The sequence below is a fragment of the Gossypium raimondii genome, chromosome 9 (genome assembly GCF_025698545.1).
Source record: "Gossypium raimondii isolate GPD5lz chromosome 9, ASM2569854v1, whole genome shotgun sequence".
Taxonomy (NCBI): domain Eukaryota; kingdom Viridiplantae; phylum Streptophyta; class Magnoliopsida; order Malvales; family Malvaceae; genus Gossypium; species Gossypium raimondii.
In genome coordinates this window covers 37,408,582-37,424,622 of record NC_068573.1, presented here as the reverse complement: position 1 = coordinate 37,424,622, position 16,041 = coordinate 37,408,582, and the positions used below count along the sequence as shown (strand labels likewise).

At 35.7% G+C, this 16,041-nt stretch overlaps 3 protein-coding genes across 6 annotated transcripts; 1 reads left to right on the top strand and 2 right to left on the bottom strand.

Moving 5' to 3' along the window:
* Positions 1-955: 955 nt before the first annotated feature.
* LOC105799437 (hypothetical protein) lies at positions 956-4,485 on the bottom strand. Of its 2 annotated transcripts, none has more exons than XM_012629989.2 (7): positions 4,086-4,485; positions 3,788-3,984; positions 3,454-3,540; positions 2,214-3,365; positions 1,977-2,112; positions 1,498-1,874; positions 956-1,427 (listed from the first exon to the last, which is right to left on the bottom strand). In XM_012629989.2, the coding sequence occupies exons 1-7, from the start codon at positions 4,342-4,344 to the stop codon at positions 1,185-1,187; spliced, it is 2,451 nt and encodes an 816-aa protein (XP_012485443.1). In that variant the 5' UTR covers positions 4,345-4,485; the 3' UTR covers positions 956-1,184. The 2 variants fall into 2 exon arrangements, with proteins under 2 accessions (XP_012485443.1, XP_012485444.1); XM_012629990.2 differs by having other exon boundaries at positions 3,791-3,984.
* Positions 4,486-6,176: 1,691 nt separating this feature from the next.
* LOC105799436 (pentatricopeptide repeat-containing protein At4g38150) lies at positions 6,177-7,263 on the top strand. The gene has a single exon (XM_012629987.2). It carries the CDS (start codon positions 6,237-6,239, stop codon positions 7,179-7,181), a length of 945 nt encoding a protein of 314 aa, XP_012485441.1. The 5' UTR covers positions 6,177-6,236; the 3' UTR covers positions 7,182-7,263.
* A 198-nt stretch (positions 7,264-7,461) lies between these two features.
* On the bottom strand, positions 7,462-14,391 carry LOC105799435 (protein-tyrosine-phosphatase PTP1). Of its 3 annotated transcripts, XM_012629986.2 has the most exons (9): positions 13,995-14,385; positions 13,813-13,909; positions 13,583-13,665; positions 13,338-13,478; positions 12,578-12,712; positions 9,266-9,414; positions 9,000-9,141; positions 8,147-8,232; positions 7,462-7,997 (listed from the first exon to the last, which is right to left on the bottom strand). In XM_012629986.2, the coding sequence occupies exons 1-9, from the start codon at positions 14,193-14,195 to the stop codon at positions 7,994-7,996; spliced, it is 1,038 nt and encodes a 345-aa protein (XP_012485440.1). In that variant the 5' UTR covers positions 14,196-14,385; the 3' UTR covers positions 7,462-7,993. The 3 variants fall into 3 exon arrangements, 2 of the variants coding, with proteins under 2 accessions (XP_012485440.1, XP_052476925.1); XM_052620965.1 differs by lacking the exon at positions 12,578-12,712 and having other exon boundaries at positions 13,995-14,388; XR_001135570.2 differs by lacking the exon at positions 7,462-7,997 and having other exon boundaries at positions 9,000-9,136; positions 13,995-14,391.
* Between the last annotated feature and the right edge of the window lie 1,650 nt (positions 14,392-16,041).

Genomic DNA, 16,041 nt, shown 5'->3' with positions numbered 1-16,041 from the left:
TCATCATATCCATGTAAACACATATACTTACTGTTTTATGCACATTTTCACATATAATATAACACATGTTCATAACACTTTCATATTGCTTGTAATGCACTTTCAAGTGTTCTCATAATGCTCAAAGAGCCATATCGTATCAATCTCATATATTGTGCATAAAGCCAGCAGATCACAAGTCATATTCTGACATTCTCACATAACATATAATCATATCAACACATCATATACATATCACATCACATATAAGCTTTATTTGCAAAGTATCTCAGGGTTGAGTAAAAACACTTACTCTTGGAATCTTAGGGTTGAATAAAAACACTTACTCTTGGAAATTAGGATAAGAGATTAAGCTACCTAAGCTCCCCTTTAACACATTGAAATGTGCCTAAAAGCAAAATCAAACTCCGATATCCGAATCAAACTTTCAATTCACTAATTCGATTATGCTAACCCGATTTTTAAGATGTGATAGGTTTCTTTATCACGTTTTTCATCCAAGCATCCGATCTTTTTCCTCGATAGCAACTAAGGGTTGGGCTCGTGTGTTTATGATAACATGGACGTTAGCAAAGCTCAGCAGCTAGCATTGTCAACTGGATTGGGTTGGTTTTGGAACCAATCAGCCTTCAGAAAAGAAAGGTGTCCCCAACCAAACCAACATATTGTGGAGTTACCACCAATCTAGATTTATCCACTGCCCACTTCCTTAGTATCTTCCCTATTCTCTAATCCCGCTGAAGCACTTTTATACCAGTGAATCTTGGTAACATGTCATGTTTATTAAACACCATGCCACATTGGAACAACAAATCATGTAACATTTTATAATTGAAAATACTGCAATGTTTCTTCCTATGTTGCTTTATGATTATCCAAATTAGTTTTACCTTGTTTTGCATCAAAGTAGCATTTAAATTCAGTTTAGAATACATGAAAATTAATTATTTCAAGGTTTAACAATAATTTATACAAGACCATTAGATCTTGCGAATAATCTGAATATCATTAATTTGGAAATTTGATTCACACTATACTTGATTGAGAAAAAGAATTGCACTCATGGCAAAGCTTGTCTTCGGAGGAAACAGTATTGATCCCATCAATGGTATATGCTATTGCAATATATGTAAGCAATTACTTGAGATTTCAAAACATAACAGCTGGAACATATCTCAGATGTTTTAGCGGACTGAATTGAGGTGGGCATAGTGGGAATTATGAAGCAGAATGAGTTTCAAACCCTTGATATCTCCTCCCTTGGATGGCTTCTTTAGGGGACAACGGTTGTATTTGTCCCTCAAAACTACATCATCCATCACTGACCAGGTGTGTCCTCTAGGAGAGCTGTCTGCCCACATGAACCGCTCTGAGAAGGGGTTCACCACACTCTCCCGGAATTCTTGCACTGTCTCACACATCAAACCCTGCAATGTAGCAGCCTATAATGAAAAACGGAACAAGAGAAAGAATGTGGATCATAATAATACGTCATACCTCTGCCATGGCCTTGATCTTTAGAGTAACATCATTACTCAGCACCACCAACTGTCCATCATCACTCTTCATCTTCCTACACAGTAGGGCATAATCAAGGATATGATCTTCGGCTGTGGGTGTAGCAATTTTCATCAGAATTCCCCGAGCTGAAAATGGTCCAAACGAATTCCCCATACTGCCTTCACTGAAATGAGAGTGGGGAGTGGCGGGTGGTGTTGGTGCTATTGGCCCTCCTTCCTCCATAGTGCTTTGGACATGGATCCACCATTTCGTTTTCACCATGCACTCTTCAATCCATTCCAAGACGGATGAGGCTTCTGTTGTTCTTCTGAATAGACTACCACGTCGCTTCAAATAATCTAATTCCCTTATGACTTTTAAAAGCAAAAAAGAATATATATGACAATTAGTATGGAGATTACGAATCACCATCACAAGGTGGAAGAGATTAACCATGATGCTCATAATTAAGTTACCCATTCCTGGAATGATCAGTCGAGTCCCTTTGAGACCTTGTAAGAGCTTTAAAGACTTCCTTGATTCCTTATCCAGCAAAGAAGTGGTGTCTGCTATCAGGGTCCAAGTCCTCCTTGGCTCTCCAGAAGATTTGTTCTGCAAATGAATTTCAGACATTACATATATAAATGTCCTTGGCAAAGAAATAGTGATGAATTCTTCAAAAAAAAAAAGTAAAACGTTTTCTCAGGACTCACCAAAGATGGACAAGCAATCCTCTTCTCTATTTTCTTGGAATTGGAAGCAGTAGACTTGCCAGCAGAGTCCGCCATCAAAGATTGGAATGGCGCCCTTTCTGTTATTCCCTTTATCATTATATCTTGTTGATTTCGAGAGGCCTTCCTTGTTGATTTCTGCTCTTTTATAAGTCTGGGTGTCTGGTTTTCTTTGTCTGAGGCTATCATCATGTCCTCTTCCAGCTTGCCCTTTCTTTTCAAGGCTTTCATCGAAAGACTATTTGGGGTGAAATTCTCCTTGTCGGGGGTAAAAATTTCTTTTTCATCTGAGCTAACAAAAAGAGATTTGGGGTTGGGTTTATTTTCAGCACCAGCTTTTCCAGCGCTCCTCCCAGTTTGAATCTGAAGAACAGAAGCAGGTTTACCTCTTCTGGACCAAATACTTTGCAAGTTGGATTTCGTTTCTAACCTCAGGGGAGAGCTGTCTAAATTTTCATATTCAGACGACAGCAGTGCAGGAGCAGTAGGCAAAGGTGAGTTGACTAATTCCCTCAAGAGAGAAGCAGAACAAAAACTTTTATTTTCGCTCTCATAGTCTTCAGGTTCCTCAACCTTTCCATTCAGGTTCCTTTCCTCCGTTGGTTTCAAAGCAGAAAGCGGCTTGGGAATCTGGCTTTCTTCATCACACTCCATTACATTATTCAACAATATATCCTCCTCTTCCAAAGTTGGTTCTATCAGGTGAAGTTGGCTTTCTTGTATCGATCTTCTGTTTTCAACTTGTTTTACAACTGAAGGATGCATGTTCTCAGTGTCTGAGTATCTATCTGAATTCTCTCCTTCAGAGACAGAGATTGCTTTTGTGACAGCCTTTGGAAAGATGGTCTTGCTATTTTCTCCCAACTTCTGATATTGGGACTCAACATCCAAACTCAATTCCCCTGAAAGCTCAGAAATTTCCCTCCTTGTCTTCTCAACATCATCATCATCGTCATCGTCATCGTCATCGTCGTCATCGTAGATCGAAGAATTCATATTTTCAGGCATCGGGGGTGCTGATGGAATCTCTTTCTTCACAAGCACTCCTGAACTTCCATCACCAAATAAAAAAGCTAAACCCTCCAAAATGCAATCCATTGAGAGAAGCTCTTCCTCTTCACCTGGCACTGAACTCTGAGCTTGTAAAAGCCCAACATTGATCAGAAAAGACAAGTTTAAAAAGCTAAAACCATTTACTTCTTTAGAAGCAATATACCCTCACCTGAGATGTTTCTTCTTCTTTGTTTTCCACCAGCAATGAATCTTTCTCCTCAGCACCTTCACTTTTGGGTGATAACGTATTCACCCCCTATATAGTTTAATTCAAAAAAAAAAAAAGAATCAGAAGAAACAGGAAAATGATTTCAATCCTACAGGCTACCACTTGAAACCGAAATTCTTCCAGAATGCTTTCCTTCACCCTAATTAAATTCATCCTCGACCAATACAAAAAAACCTTGGACATGACTTTCTTTGAAATTTCGATTGTAAAAGATAAATACATACAAGAAAACCAAAGATTAAAAGAAAAAGGTCAAAAGAACAATTTCACCAACCACCTTCTCTTTCTCTTCTTCCATGGGCACATCCATTGCAGATACGTAGGGGTTTTCCATATCATAGGCACGACTCATAGGAATCCAATGCAGTTTATAAACCCTAGTCGAGCCACCAAGTTTTATAGTATCACCTTCATTCAGTTCCACCGCAACTCCTGGGTCAATCTTCTTCCCTGAAACCCAGGTCCCGTGAACTGCACCCCAGGAAAACAACAACACCGATAAACCAATGAAACTGGAACGAAAACCCTGACAAGAAAGATGAAAAAGAAGGGAGAGGGAATCAATGTATTACCAGAAGAAAGGTCGAGGACAGAGAGTTTGAGGGAAGTGGGTCTGGAGTGAATTTGGAGGTGAAATCTGCTAATACTTGGATGAGTTAACATGATGTTGCAATCTGGGTGTCTTCCCACTATCAAAACTTCCTCGGGGATTTCTGATTCTTCACCATCTTCCATATATCGTGATTTGTTGATGACAAAAATGTTCTTAAGAATTGCTCCATTCTTTACCACTGTAAACACCGGAATTTTCATCTCTTTTTCCTCACCCATTGTTGACAGGAAACTTGAAATCTGACTTCTTTTCTTTCTTTTAGTTCTTTTAATTTGTGGATTTCTATATAATGATTTCTTGAAAGTTAAATGGTCTCTTCTTTCTTTCTAATGGTTGGGTTGGGATTTTGTTGGAGGGATTTTGATTTTGATTTTGAATCTTTAAAAAGGTGACCGTTGTAGTTGATGTTTTGAAGTAACGGCTATTGGAGCCCACTTCTAGTAGAGAAGGTTTGGGAATTTTCGTATATGTTGGGCTTTTAATGCAACTGCTTCATATTTCTTTAATATTAAGTTTGGAGCCCCATTTTTTTCAACCCCTTTTTCATTATTGGATCCGTAAATTACACCGCAAATTATTTTTGGTTAATTTAGTTACTTTAATTAAATTAATTATGGAGAGGTCTCTAGCTTTAATCAAAAGTAGAAAAAATTGTCACGTCAACAATCCGTTAGTGAATTAATAAAATTTTTAACGGTAATATCTAATTCGAACAATTATCTTGATTAAATTGACCAAAAATTGTAGAGCGACCAAAATAAGAACTCTATTTTAGAGTGACCTGCTGCGTAGTTTACCCTTTTTTATCACTCAACTATCAATTTATTTAATTTGATCACCCAACTATTTTTTTTGTCACTCAACTATCTTTTTTTTTTAATTTGGTCACCCAAGTTATTTTGTCAATTTCTGTTAAATACGGGTAAATCTCTAACGAGAGGGTGACATGGTAATTAAAAAATTGCCATATCAAATCTTCAAGTTAAGAACATGGTGGAGAATAAGTAATGGAGTCAAAATATAACACTTCATACTTAAAACGATTTTGGTAATCTCAAGTGAAAAGATATTTACACAATTTATATGCCGAGATTCATCCAATAGCATGGATTGTGTATCCATGTAGAGATTGTTATTATAAGGTTTCTAATAAGCATTCACCCGTTAACTTTAAGCATCGCTATGTCTATAGCTTGTGAGAAATACTACTTGAGCTAGTCAAGGAGTATAACATCGGCTAGTTTATCAACATTAGCAATGTTCTATCTTGTTAATACTATGCTTAAGGATAATTTAGGTATCTTTACATTTGCATACAATAAGAATCTCACATCATACACTTCTCATGGTTTTTCTTTGCACAGTGATTTATGTGCAAAAAAAATTATCATTTTATTTAAGAAATTTTAAAATCAAGCCAATAAATTAACGTAATGTCGCAATATATAAATAGTCAATTACATGAAATTATTCTTATTACATCACATGCTTTAGAGCATATTACTAACATTTGTTATCTCATTTTGCAGCGTTTTGATTGTTGGTTAAAATAAAGATGTCTGAATGGTTTGATTGTGGATTTTTCTAGGTTGTGATTTTGGTGGAAGGAGAGATGATGAGTGAGTTAAGAACAAAGAGTTGTTGAGTTGATTGGATTAGATGTGAGGCATGAGGTTGATACTAGCTTTCCTAGGGTTTAGGGCTTGAGAAGTTGATATTGTTTGGATTATCTAGTTAGGGAGTAATGGTGTAAAAATTGAGTGATCAAAGTGTAAACTTGTAATCTTATTAATAGCTTAGTGACCAACTTGTAACTTTTTAAAATTGAGAGACTAAATTGTTAATTTACTTGTCCCAAATCCGACGTTGGTTACAAAATTAACAAGCCAGTGATCAACTTGTAACTTTCAAATAGTTTGATGATGAAATTATAATTTTCTGAAATTGAGTGACCAAAGTATAAACTTGTTAATAGTTGAATGACCTTTAGATGGAATTTATCCCTTTTAGTACTTTATAAATAGTTTATCAATCAAATTGGACTGAACTACTCTGTTCGCCTTCTTCCAGCTCTGGAACTTTCTTCTAACTGAGATTAATACCGCAAAAAATGTCATCCATGGCCATGGCTAAGGTAAGAATATGTCGTTGCCTTTTTTCATCTAAACATTCATCATCCCTGTCTTTCTTCATTAGAAAAGCCTATTTCTTCTCACTTCGAACGTTTCTCAACAACTCAAACCCCCATATTTCCTCTTCATTTTATCTGCCCACTGCAACCCATAGTAGATTTACAGTACTCTCATCCCCCTTCTCTTCCTCTCCCCGCACCCCAAACCATACCAAAATTAACACCAAGGTCAACTTTTCTCCCCCTGACTCAGACTCTGAAGATGAACAAGAACAAAAAAACGATTCCAAACAAGAATTTGACAAATCCAAATTCCCTCCTCCTTACGACCCCTTTAACAAGAAACCGGTTATCGAAGAAGTGCAAGACCCCAAAAACCTGCAACAAGTGTTCCACAATATGAGAGGAGACGGCCTCATCAACAATGCTGTTAAGATGTTCGATGCATTGTCAAAAGACGGACTGACCCATGAAGCATTGGAACTTTTTTCAGAGTTTAAAGATAAGGGCCAGATGCCGGACGTTGTTGCTCATACAGCAGTTATTGAAGCTTATGCCAACGCGGGTCAGAGTAAAGAAGCTCTCAAAAGTTATATGCGGATGTTGGCATCTGGGGTTGCACCCAATGCTTACACTTATACTGTTCTCATCAAAGCTCTTGCCGCTGCTGATGCTAAGCATCTTGTGGATGCAAAAAAGTATTTGATGGAGATGATAGGGAAAGGGATGAGGCCTAATGCACCTACTTACACGGCGGTTTTTGAGGCGTTTGCGAGGGTGGAGAAGATGGAGGAGGCCAAGGAGTTTTTGGGGCAGATGAAGGAGAAGGGATTTGTGGCTGATGAGAAGGATGTGAGAGCGGTTCTTAGTAATAAGAGAGGGCCAGTATTTCGAAGCGTTATGAGTGTTCTGTTTGATAAATGATTAGACAAGTTTTCTTGGCCGGTCTTAGGCTCTTGAATTTGCTGCTTGTTTTCCTTTTCCCCATAATGCTTGCTCAGCCAAATCTTGATGATAGAGGTCTAAAGATTGATCTCTTTGCAATCGTATTTTATGGTGGCATAATGAAAACTGATTCCATCTGTTGAAATCAAGCAAAGACCAACAAATAAGCTGTCTCTATCGGGGATCCTAACCCAATGGATTCCCTTATTTACCTAATTCGTAGCTATTTGGGACTAACAATTTCAGCCGAGCAATCAAATAAAAGACAAACCAACACAACATATTCCCATTGTATCGAAATCTCTTAACAATGTTGACCCCTGCTACAATACTAGTAGACCGCAAGTCACAATAACAGATTTCTCTGCTTGTGCAAAACAAAAGATAATGGTTTTTCAAACAACTATTGAGTTCAAAATTAGAGAAATACAAGTAAGCTTAATCAACAAATAGTCTACAATTGAAAGACCGGTTTTGAAATACTCCTTATTCTTTCGTGTAGTTCAGAACCAAGTGCAACCTGGGTGAGGAATGATGTCGTGCCTCGGTAAAACAGTTTAATTTTTTGTTCATATTCCTAGATTTTGAAACTAACTTCAGCAACATTGAAAATAAGGTCAACTGATTAGCAGCGCTCTTTATTTCCAGTATGTCATGTCAACCCAAAGATACTTCTAGAGGCACAGATATGAAGGACACATCATTAAATATGCAGTTCTCCAGCTTTTGAAAAATAAGCAAATAGCTCTGATTCTAGTAGCTTTACCCCGTATCAGCTTCGGTTGGGAATCCTAGCTGCCATTTAAAAATAAAATAAGCAGATAGACTTTCAACAAAGGAGGCCAATTATCAAAGCTAACAACTGATACTTCAACCTTCTACAACAGTAAAAAATGTGATAAAAGTTGCAAAACCTCAGGGAAATTCAACGGACAGAAACGTACCATTTAGAACTGTGTTCACTGCTGAAGTCTGAGATGAGCTCTTTCAATTCATCAACAATAGCTTTGTAGCAGAAAAAATATTGGTCCTGTAAAAAGGTAAAGTAGATAAAGTCAGTTAAAACTTCACTAAGTGGGAAGACAAGGATATGAAGGGAAAAAAATAAAATGTAATCGAGCTATTTTGAAAGCTCCCATCAAAATAAAATGTAAAAATCTTTCTTCTAGTGTCGCTTATGAAAATGAGGACTAAACAAGAAGTTTTAGAATTTATCTTTCTATAATACTAAAATCTATTCAAGATTGGATCAAAGAGCTATCCTAGCCCCGGTTCTTCACCTTGTGAGCTAAAAATGATGAACAATAATACATCCAGTAATCGAACAATAATGTAGCTATTTTCTTATGTTTAGTTTTTTTTTTTTTTCTTTCCAGGTAAAATGTAGCTGAGGTTTGAACCCAGCCTGAGCTGGCATCCAGCTTCTTAAGAAAGGTGGTGAACCATTTGAGTTAAGCTCCACATTCTCAGTGGCTAGCATCTTTACTTGCCAAAGATGTATTCATGAAATACTGTAGGAAAGTAATATAACAGTAAACGTTGCAGAACTTACTATAACTCTCAGAAGAATACTTTTGATGCAATTAAACTTTAAAAGAAAAGATATCTTCAAATAATTGCTTAAAATGTTCCAAACCAATAATTCTATTGCTATGTGTGTAATCAGTTGCTTATTACTCTCTTTTGGTCTTATTGCAGCAAGTTCCTAATAAAATTTCAGCCATACTCAGCATTAATGCTTATCATACAGATGCCTCAACTTAAAACTGAAATTCAAGACACGGAAGGAAGTAATACCATGGTTTGAACCATTCCGATGCGCTGGGACCTGAACATAGATATGGTATTAGCAAGGTCTAATGCAGACATGTCCCCAATGAGGATTCTCTGGACGGTGTTATGAATAGCACAGTATGTTCCAGTCCTCCCAATACCTGCACTGAGCCAGAGAGACATTGTCTCAGGAAAAAAAATGACACAGCCAGAAAGAAATTGTCCCAGGCAAAAAATGACAGACTCCGAACCCTTGAACCATATTTTAAAAAAATAAAGCTGAGTTGAACCTGCAATGCACCAGTATTGGGCCAATATTTACTGGTACTTGTAATACTCTTTTCAAGATTTCACGGACAGCAAGAGTGTCAGTGGGAACTCCATGGTCAGGCCACTCAGGATATTGAATGTGCAAAACTGATAGTGGTGGGTCCTCTGACTGCAAAATCATAATCATACCCAAATGAATCAGGAAAATAGTTCTTTAGATGACAACAAAGAAGTAATTACTTTTCAGTTCCTTTATAAGGATAACATTTTGCCTTAAACACGCAATACAACCATTTTCTGAACTACTTAAAAAATGGATGTCCAAACAACAATCAGTTTACTGAAAATTTGCAGTTCGCAACAATATATACAGGTACTACACACCAACCTTTTCCTTTTTCCCAGCAGAGGAGCTGAGGCTACAAAATCTTCTCAATCAATCTTTATCCAGAACTGATAGAAAAGGATGGCTAAATAACCAACAAACTACTGAAAGTTTACAGTTCCCAACAATTGTACAGGTACTAATTGTAAGATCATCAATAGCACACTAGAATTGGATTGGTTCAACACTCATCAAGTTTACTTCAATTAACTCCAAAAAGGGCAATTTTCTTGTCTCATGCCTAGTGGTATATTAAAGCATTAAGAAAATAAAAATATAACGGATGTCACCGTAATGTATCCGTGTTACTTCAACCACTCATTTCAACCAAATTCTAGCCATCATCCTCTCTCAATTCTATGCACTGTACAACTTGAAATTATTGTATTCATCAATTCTTAGCATTACGGTTTATGCCAACTCAGGTACATGCACCTAGATCTGATCTGCAGCGAATCTTAAATAAATACTTCGTAGGGCAAAGGAAATAAGCTGACATTACTGATGACTGATTTAGTAATTAAGTAACCAGGTGGCTTCTATGCTAGAGTTTAGAGTAAGAAAATGGGGGAAGAGGGGCTCAACAGAAAGAAACTATTATGTTGTCAACCAATTTCTAGCCATCATCTTATCTCGATTCTATGCAACATAGAACTTGAAATTATTGTATTTATTAATTCTTAGCAGCCACAGTTTATTCCAACTCAGATAAACATGTCTAGAATCTGATCCGCATTAAAACTTAAACAAATACTTCGTAGGACATTGGAAATTTGTTCACCTTAGGTGAATGAATAAATTTGGTGGGGGTTTTAAGTAAGAAAAGAGTGCTCTTTTACCATTAGCCTTAGTTTTCATGTCATGCATGCCAATAACAGGAACCAGTTGACCACTTTTTTTGAAGTAGATACTCAAAACATTATACTCTAACTTGACAAAGAAAAACAACCTTAGATATTACTTCAATATTGCAATACCTTCCACAAAAGTAAATTAAAATTTATCTCGCTTACAAGTCATTCCAGAATCTCTTGCAAGGTTACTACAGAAAAGGTTACTAATATGCATATGGGCTTAATCTCCAAATAATTTTGGAGATTAACACCTCTAAAGGAAAGTGATACCGATCAAACTAAATCCTAAAGGAGACCAATATGCATATTACAATCTACATGAAATAAACTTCAATATATAATATACATATGTTGTTTTAGATGGAGAGACTATCATTAAATTGTGAGAAATAATCTCCAACCTGTCTGCCCAGTGCATGATACAGGAGCTTTACTTCTATTATTACGTTATGTTATTATTTCTCTTTATTAATTATTAGATATATGGATAGATTATTAGGATTATTAGTTATCTTGAGGGTTTAAATCTAGGTGAGGATAAACTTGTAACCTAGTATAAATAAGCTGTAAAATAGGCTTACTACTTTATTCAAATTAATAGATTTAGAAACTAGAAGCATATATAGCCCTATGTTTTTTTCTAGAGTTTCAACTTCTATCTTTTTTTCAGCCTTATTTCTTTTGAGTGCTGCTGCTTTCTCCCTACACCGTACTAATTTTAGCATTAAAGCCTGATTAGATCCGAGGGTTCATGATAGGGTTTGCATTTAAGCCATGTTTGGATGTGTTACAGCTTGAGGAAGAGGAAATCAGGTCAAGGAACACAATTTGCTGCGCTATGAGTCAGCCTACGACATGCGAATGAAGAATCGTTGTCTGCAACTTATGCTAGGATACAATAAGAACAAATGGGAACCCAGCTGGAGATTTTGGAAGGTCCCCACAATCAATTTAACCTGCTAAAAGGTAGCATTGCTGATCAATTTGAATGATGAGGAAAACCCATTTCGTGATATTGGAATTTGGACCCGCAAACCCTATGATACGAGGTGGATTGGAGGAGTGGTTAGTGCATGCCCTTAAGTTAAACAAGGGCAGAATTACTATAGATGTTGCTGATTTTCTTCGCAAGATGAATGTAAAAGAGCAAGAGAAAGATATCTTAGAACCCATTTATGACAGGTATCCTGAAGGAAGTGAAGAAATTGATGCATTTCAAGTTGAGGGAAAATCTCCTATTGTCCATAGGGTTCCTGCCACAATTTTAGAAGAAGGGCAAGATTGGCGGTAGGCCGATTATATTTTGGATACCTCAAGGGACACAATGTCGGGTTATGACTCTGTAGTAAAAAGAATTGATTCATTTTCTATCAAAATAAAACTCAATGCTAAACTCAAGAAAAGCAGGAAAACTTGAAAGGAAGCAACAATGTGAAGGTGATGCAGTCTTTCGACCAAAAACTATTTGCATTCAACGTGAAAGCTAAGTCTTTGAAAGCTGCAACCGGAAATCAAGTTATAGTGGTTTCAGGAGAAACAAGTTCTGCTAGAATATCCTTAGACAATGTAGAGAAACTTCGCAAAACAATGTTTTATAAAATTCATCTGAAGTCAAAGCGCTTTGCTCAAACTCATTCCTTTTTTGCACTACTGGCTTGACACATAGATAGTTCGGAAAGGACCCAACTTTAAATGGTGTAAGCCAGTTGCTAGGAGATAAAATTCATGACAGAGTTTTAGACCGAAATTTAAGTGGTGTGAGTCAGTTGCTAGTGGATGTAATTCATGAAAGAGCATGAATGAAGATTGTTTACTAATACTTTGTGTCACATTCTCCCTTGGTGTTTGGCCAAAAATTATTTGTCTGAGCCTCTTGGTTTAGTTTGTTTATGCCATAGGACAATATTTATGAGGTCACTATATCGAGGACTAGAACAAGATCTTGTTGCAGAATTAAACTAAATAAATATACACTATTCAAACAAACAAGAGCAGAATAATCTCAAGTGCAGTTCCATTGTAGAAACTGCGGCATATGATGCTTTCTTGGAAGTTGTAACAAAAGGTCAGCACTTTCAACACAGAAATCATACCTCCTTATAATTTACTTCCAAGTTGCGTATCAATAATGAGGTTTCTGTTTCTTGTATCCATTTAGTATCAATACAGATATTGCCAAATTGTCTAGGAACATTTTCTGCTTGAAAATAATCTCCACATTTTACTGTCTGCACATAAATTGTAAATAAGAATAGAGCCAAAACAAAAACAAATGAATACTAGAAACATGAAATTGCACATACTCAGCCAAAAAGTGAAGAGGTAAAATCAAAATCAACCAGTTCAGATGACAACTTTAAGTGGCAATTCTTATGGTTTGCTAAAAGGTACAAGTGACAGTTAGGAAACAAAAACAAGCACTGAGACTCAATAAACAAAGTTGCCTAATAATTACTGTTTCTATTTAATTTACACAACCAGATATTATAATCCTCAAAGAAACCAAAATGATCGTTTTATAGTACATTAATCAATAACATTTTTCTTTAAAAAGAAAAAAAAGTATGAGCATACATGTTCTCAATGGTTATCAAAAACACAAGCAAGAGCTCAACTCTAAGATAATGCTGGAAATATAACAAGTAATCATCTAGATCAAATTTTAGGGGAAAAATAGTACTTAGTTTTATCATGCACACACAACACCTAGAATCAGTTACTTAGATGAACCAACCAAACTTTGAATGGGGGAACCCTCTGGTTTAATGAAACACGCCTAGCTAGAAACCATGCATGCTCAACCACTTTCAAAGAATAGAAGTGCTTTGCCTCAGCCCCTATATAACTAAGTACCTTATAATTGTCAACCAACCGAGTAAGCATCACAATGACAGGGCAATGGCATTGGATAACCATCTCCCAGAAGTCCTCGTAGGTGTGAGGTAATGGACCTTGCGTGGCTATAAACTTAGAAATGTTTTCAGAAGAAGAAGTCTGCATTCAAGAATATCATGATCCAAATAGGTCAATTGGAGGGAAATAGTTTTAAATAGATATAAATTCCTTTCAACTAAAACACGACAAAAGTAGAGATCTACCGTGACAAAGCTGGCATTGATATAACCCTTTGCAGCTGGCCTGTAATCTTTACATGAATAAAGAACTACCCTGTTCGTGTCGACTGAAACCATTAAAAGAAAGTCTTTAGCAAAATCACTTTGATGTATAAAAAAAAAAAAAGGAAAAGCTCTTGATCATTTACTACAAATTAATCCTGCAAACGACTTAGGCAATTTACTTTGGAAAAAAAATAAACTTTTTTAAGTACATGGTATGACATCAGAGTATCGATTCTTGTCCAAATTAGCACCGTTAAAACCCACTGTGCATCTCCTCATCATCTCCGAAGGTGTAATCCTATTTGCCTAAAGATAGTGAAAAAACCAAATGAATAACCCATTTCAGATAAACAATATTGAAATGCAAAAGAAAAGAAAAGGTAAAAAGCACCTGTAAGTGCGAGAACTCGCGGTTGATTTCGTCGGGCATCTGGAGCTTTTGGGAGAACAATTTGAGAGCCTCAGAGCAGTAGTTGAATTGATCGGGAGTGAGTGAGATTTTGGGAGGAGGATCGGCTGAGAAAACAAAGCGGTTGGGGTGAGGAGGATTGGAACTCGAGTAGAAAGAGCGGGGATTAGCGGCGGCAGCCATGGCCGGTTTCCGCTTTGAAGAAACGCAATTCGAAATAAGATTACCCGTTGTAGTCTCAAGGAATGAAAGCGTTTGGTGGGAATTTGAGAAAAAATTGGATTCAGATTTTGATGATTGACTGGATCTCAATCATCTCATGGTTATAATTAACGCTTTAATCATGTGATTTCTTTTTTCTCCTTTTATCATTTGAGTTACTGAAACTTGATAAATTACGCCCTTCCACACCCAACCATTAATATATTTCTGTTTTCGTCACCAAACTCTAAAAACTTTTTATTTAGTATCTAATATTATCACCTTTGATGTTTTGGTCTAATAACAAATTAGCTCCTTCATCTTACATTAATCATTCACCATTTATCCGTGACCACCTTACTTTTCTATCTATCATTCACCATTTATTGGGTTATGAATTCCACTATCATAAGTGGATGCGTGTCTTGCAAAAATCGTATACACAATCTACTAACTTTTGACTCTATTATCAATTGAACTCTGGCTTTCAATATATCAAAATATACGAGTCACACACTCCGTTACTTACTCAGGGTTGAGGTAAATCACACAATAAACATCATAAGTAAATAAATTCATAAACAAAGTCTAGGTAATCCATGTATATAAAAGTCACTCCATTATCAAAAGAATCCATTTATGTTTATCTAATTAATTGTTTATTTTAAACATAAAATTTCAAAAACATTAAATTAACATATAGTTATATATAATTAATTAATTGAAGTTTGATTTAAGTCAAATTAAATGAATAGCTTAACTTTTTAATGTTTTTATTATCTGATTAACTATTTATCTTAAACATAAAAATTAAAATATTAACTTAACAAATGGTTATTGATAATATAGGTAATTTATAACTAAATAAATAAAAATTATTAAAGTCAAATTAAATGGATAAATTAATTATTTAATATTTTTATCTAATTATTTATTTTAAACTTAAAATTTTAAATAATTAATATTTATATAAATTAGAGGTGTTCATGGGCCGGGCCGGGTTCGGGCCGGGCCCAGAAAAAATTTCGGCCCGGGTCCTAGGCACGGGCCCGGCCCGGCCCGAAATATGGGCCTGGAATTTTGCCAAGGCCCGGCCCGAGAAAAAATTCATAAGCCCGGGCCCGGCCGGGCCCGTTTTTTAAATAAATACCAAAAATTTATTTTAAAAATTAAAATAAAAAATAAAAAAAGTATTTTAAAAATATTTTAAAATTAAAAAAAAGTATTTTAAAAAAATTTTAAAATAAAAAAAAGTATTTTAAAAGTATTTTAAAGTTAAAAAATAAAAAAGAAAAATATTTATTATTCGGGCCGGGCCGGGCCGGGCCCGGGCCAAAAAAGTTGTGCCCGAGGCCCGACCCATTTTCTAATCGGGCCTCATTTTTTTGCCCAAGCCCATATTTCGGGCCTATATTTTTACCCAAACCCTCCCATATTTCGGGCGGGCCGTCGGGTCTGGCCGGGCCGCCCGGCCCATGAACACCTCTAATATAAATTAACATACAAACTAAATTAAGAATATTAAATATTTTTTAAGTTAACATAAATAAATTAAAAATGTTGGATTAAGTTTTTAATTAAAATTTTAATTTTTTTATCTAATCTATATTAACTTTATATAAAAGGAAACACCTATTGACACGTTTTCTTTTCTTTTCTTTTCTTTATTAACATTTTAAAAAATAGTTAAAATTCAATTTTATCTCTTTATTAGGTTTTAAATTGAGATTTAACTGTTACACTTTAATTTCTAACCTAATTTAATATCTATATTTTTATAATTTTATTAATTGATTTAAATATTTAATATTATTAATTTTAGATTAGA

Coding starts and splice junctions, on each gene's coding strand:
- LOC105799437 (XM_012629989.2), bottom strand. CDS start 4,344: ATGGGTGAGGAAAAAGAGATGAAAATTCCGGTGTTTACAGTGGTAAAG. Junction 3,985..4,085: donor TGTCCTCGACCTTTCTTCTG/GTAATACATTGA, acceptor CCTGGGGTGCAG/TTCACGGGACCTGGGTTTCA. Junction 2,113..2,213: donor GGATTGCTTGTCCATCTTTG/GTGAGTCCTGAG, acceptor ATTCATTTGCAG/AACAAATCTTCTGGAGAGCC.
- LOC105799436 (XM_012629987.2), top strand. CDS start 6,237: ATGTCATCCATGGCCATGGCTAAGGTAAGAATATGTCGTTGCCTTTTT.
- LOC105799435 (XM_012629986.2), bottom strand. CDS start 14,195: ATGGCTGCCGCCGCTAATCCCCGCTCTTTCTACTCGAGTTCCAATCCT. Junction 13,666..13,812: donor ATACTCTGATGTCATACCAT/GTACTTAAAAAA, acceptor TAATGGTTTCAG/TCGACACGAACAGGGTAGTT. Junction 9,415..12,577: donor TGGAAGTAAATTATAAGGAG/GTATGATTTCTG, acceptor ATGATTTTGCAG/TCAGAGGACCCACCACTATC.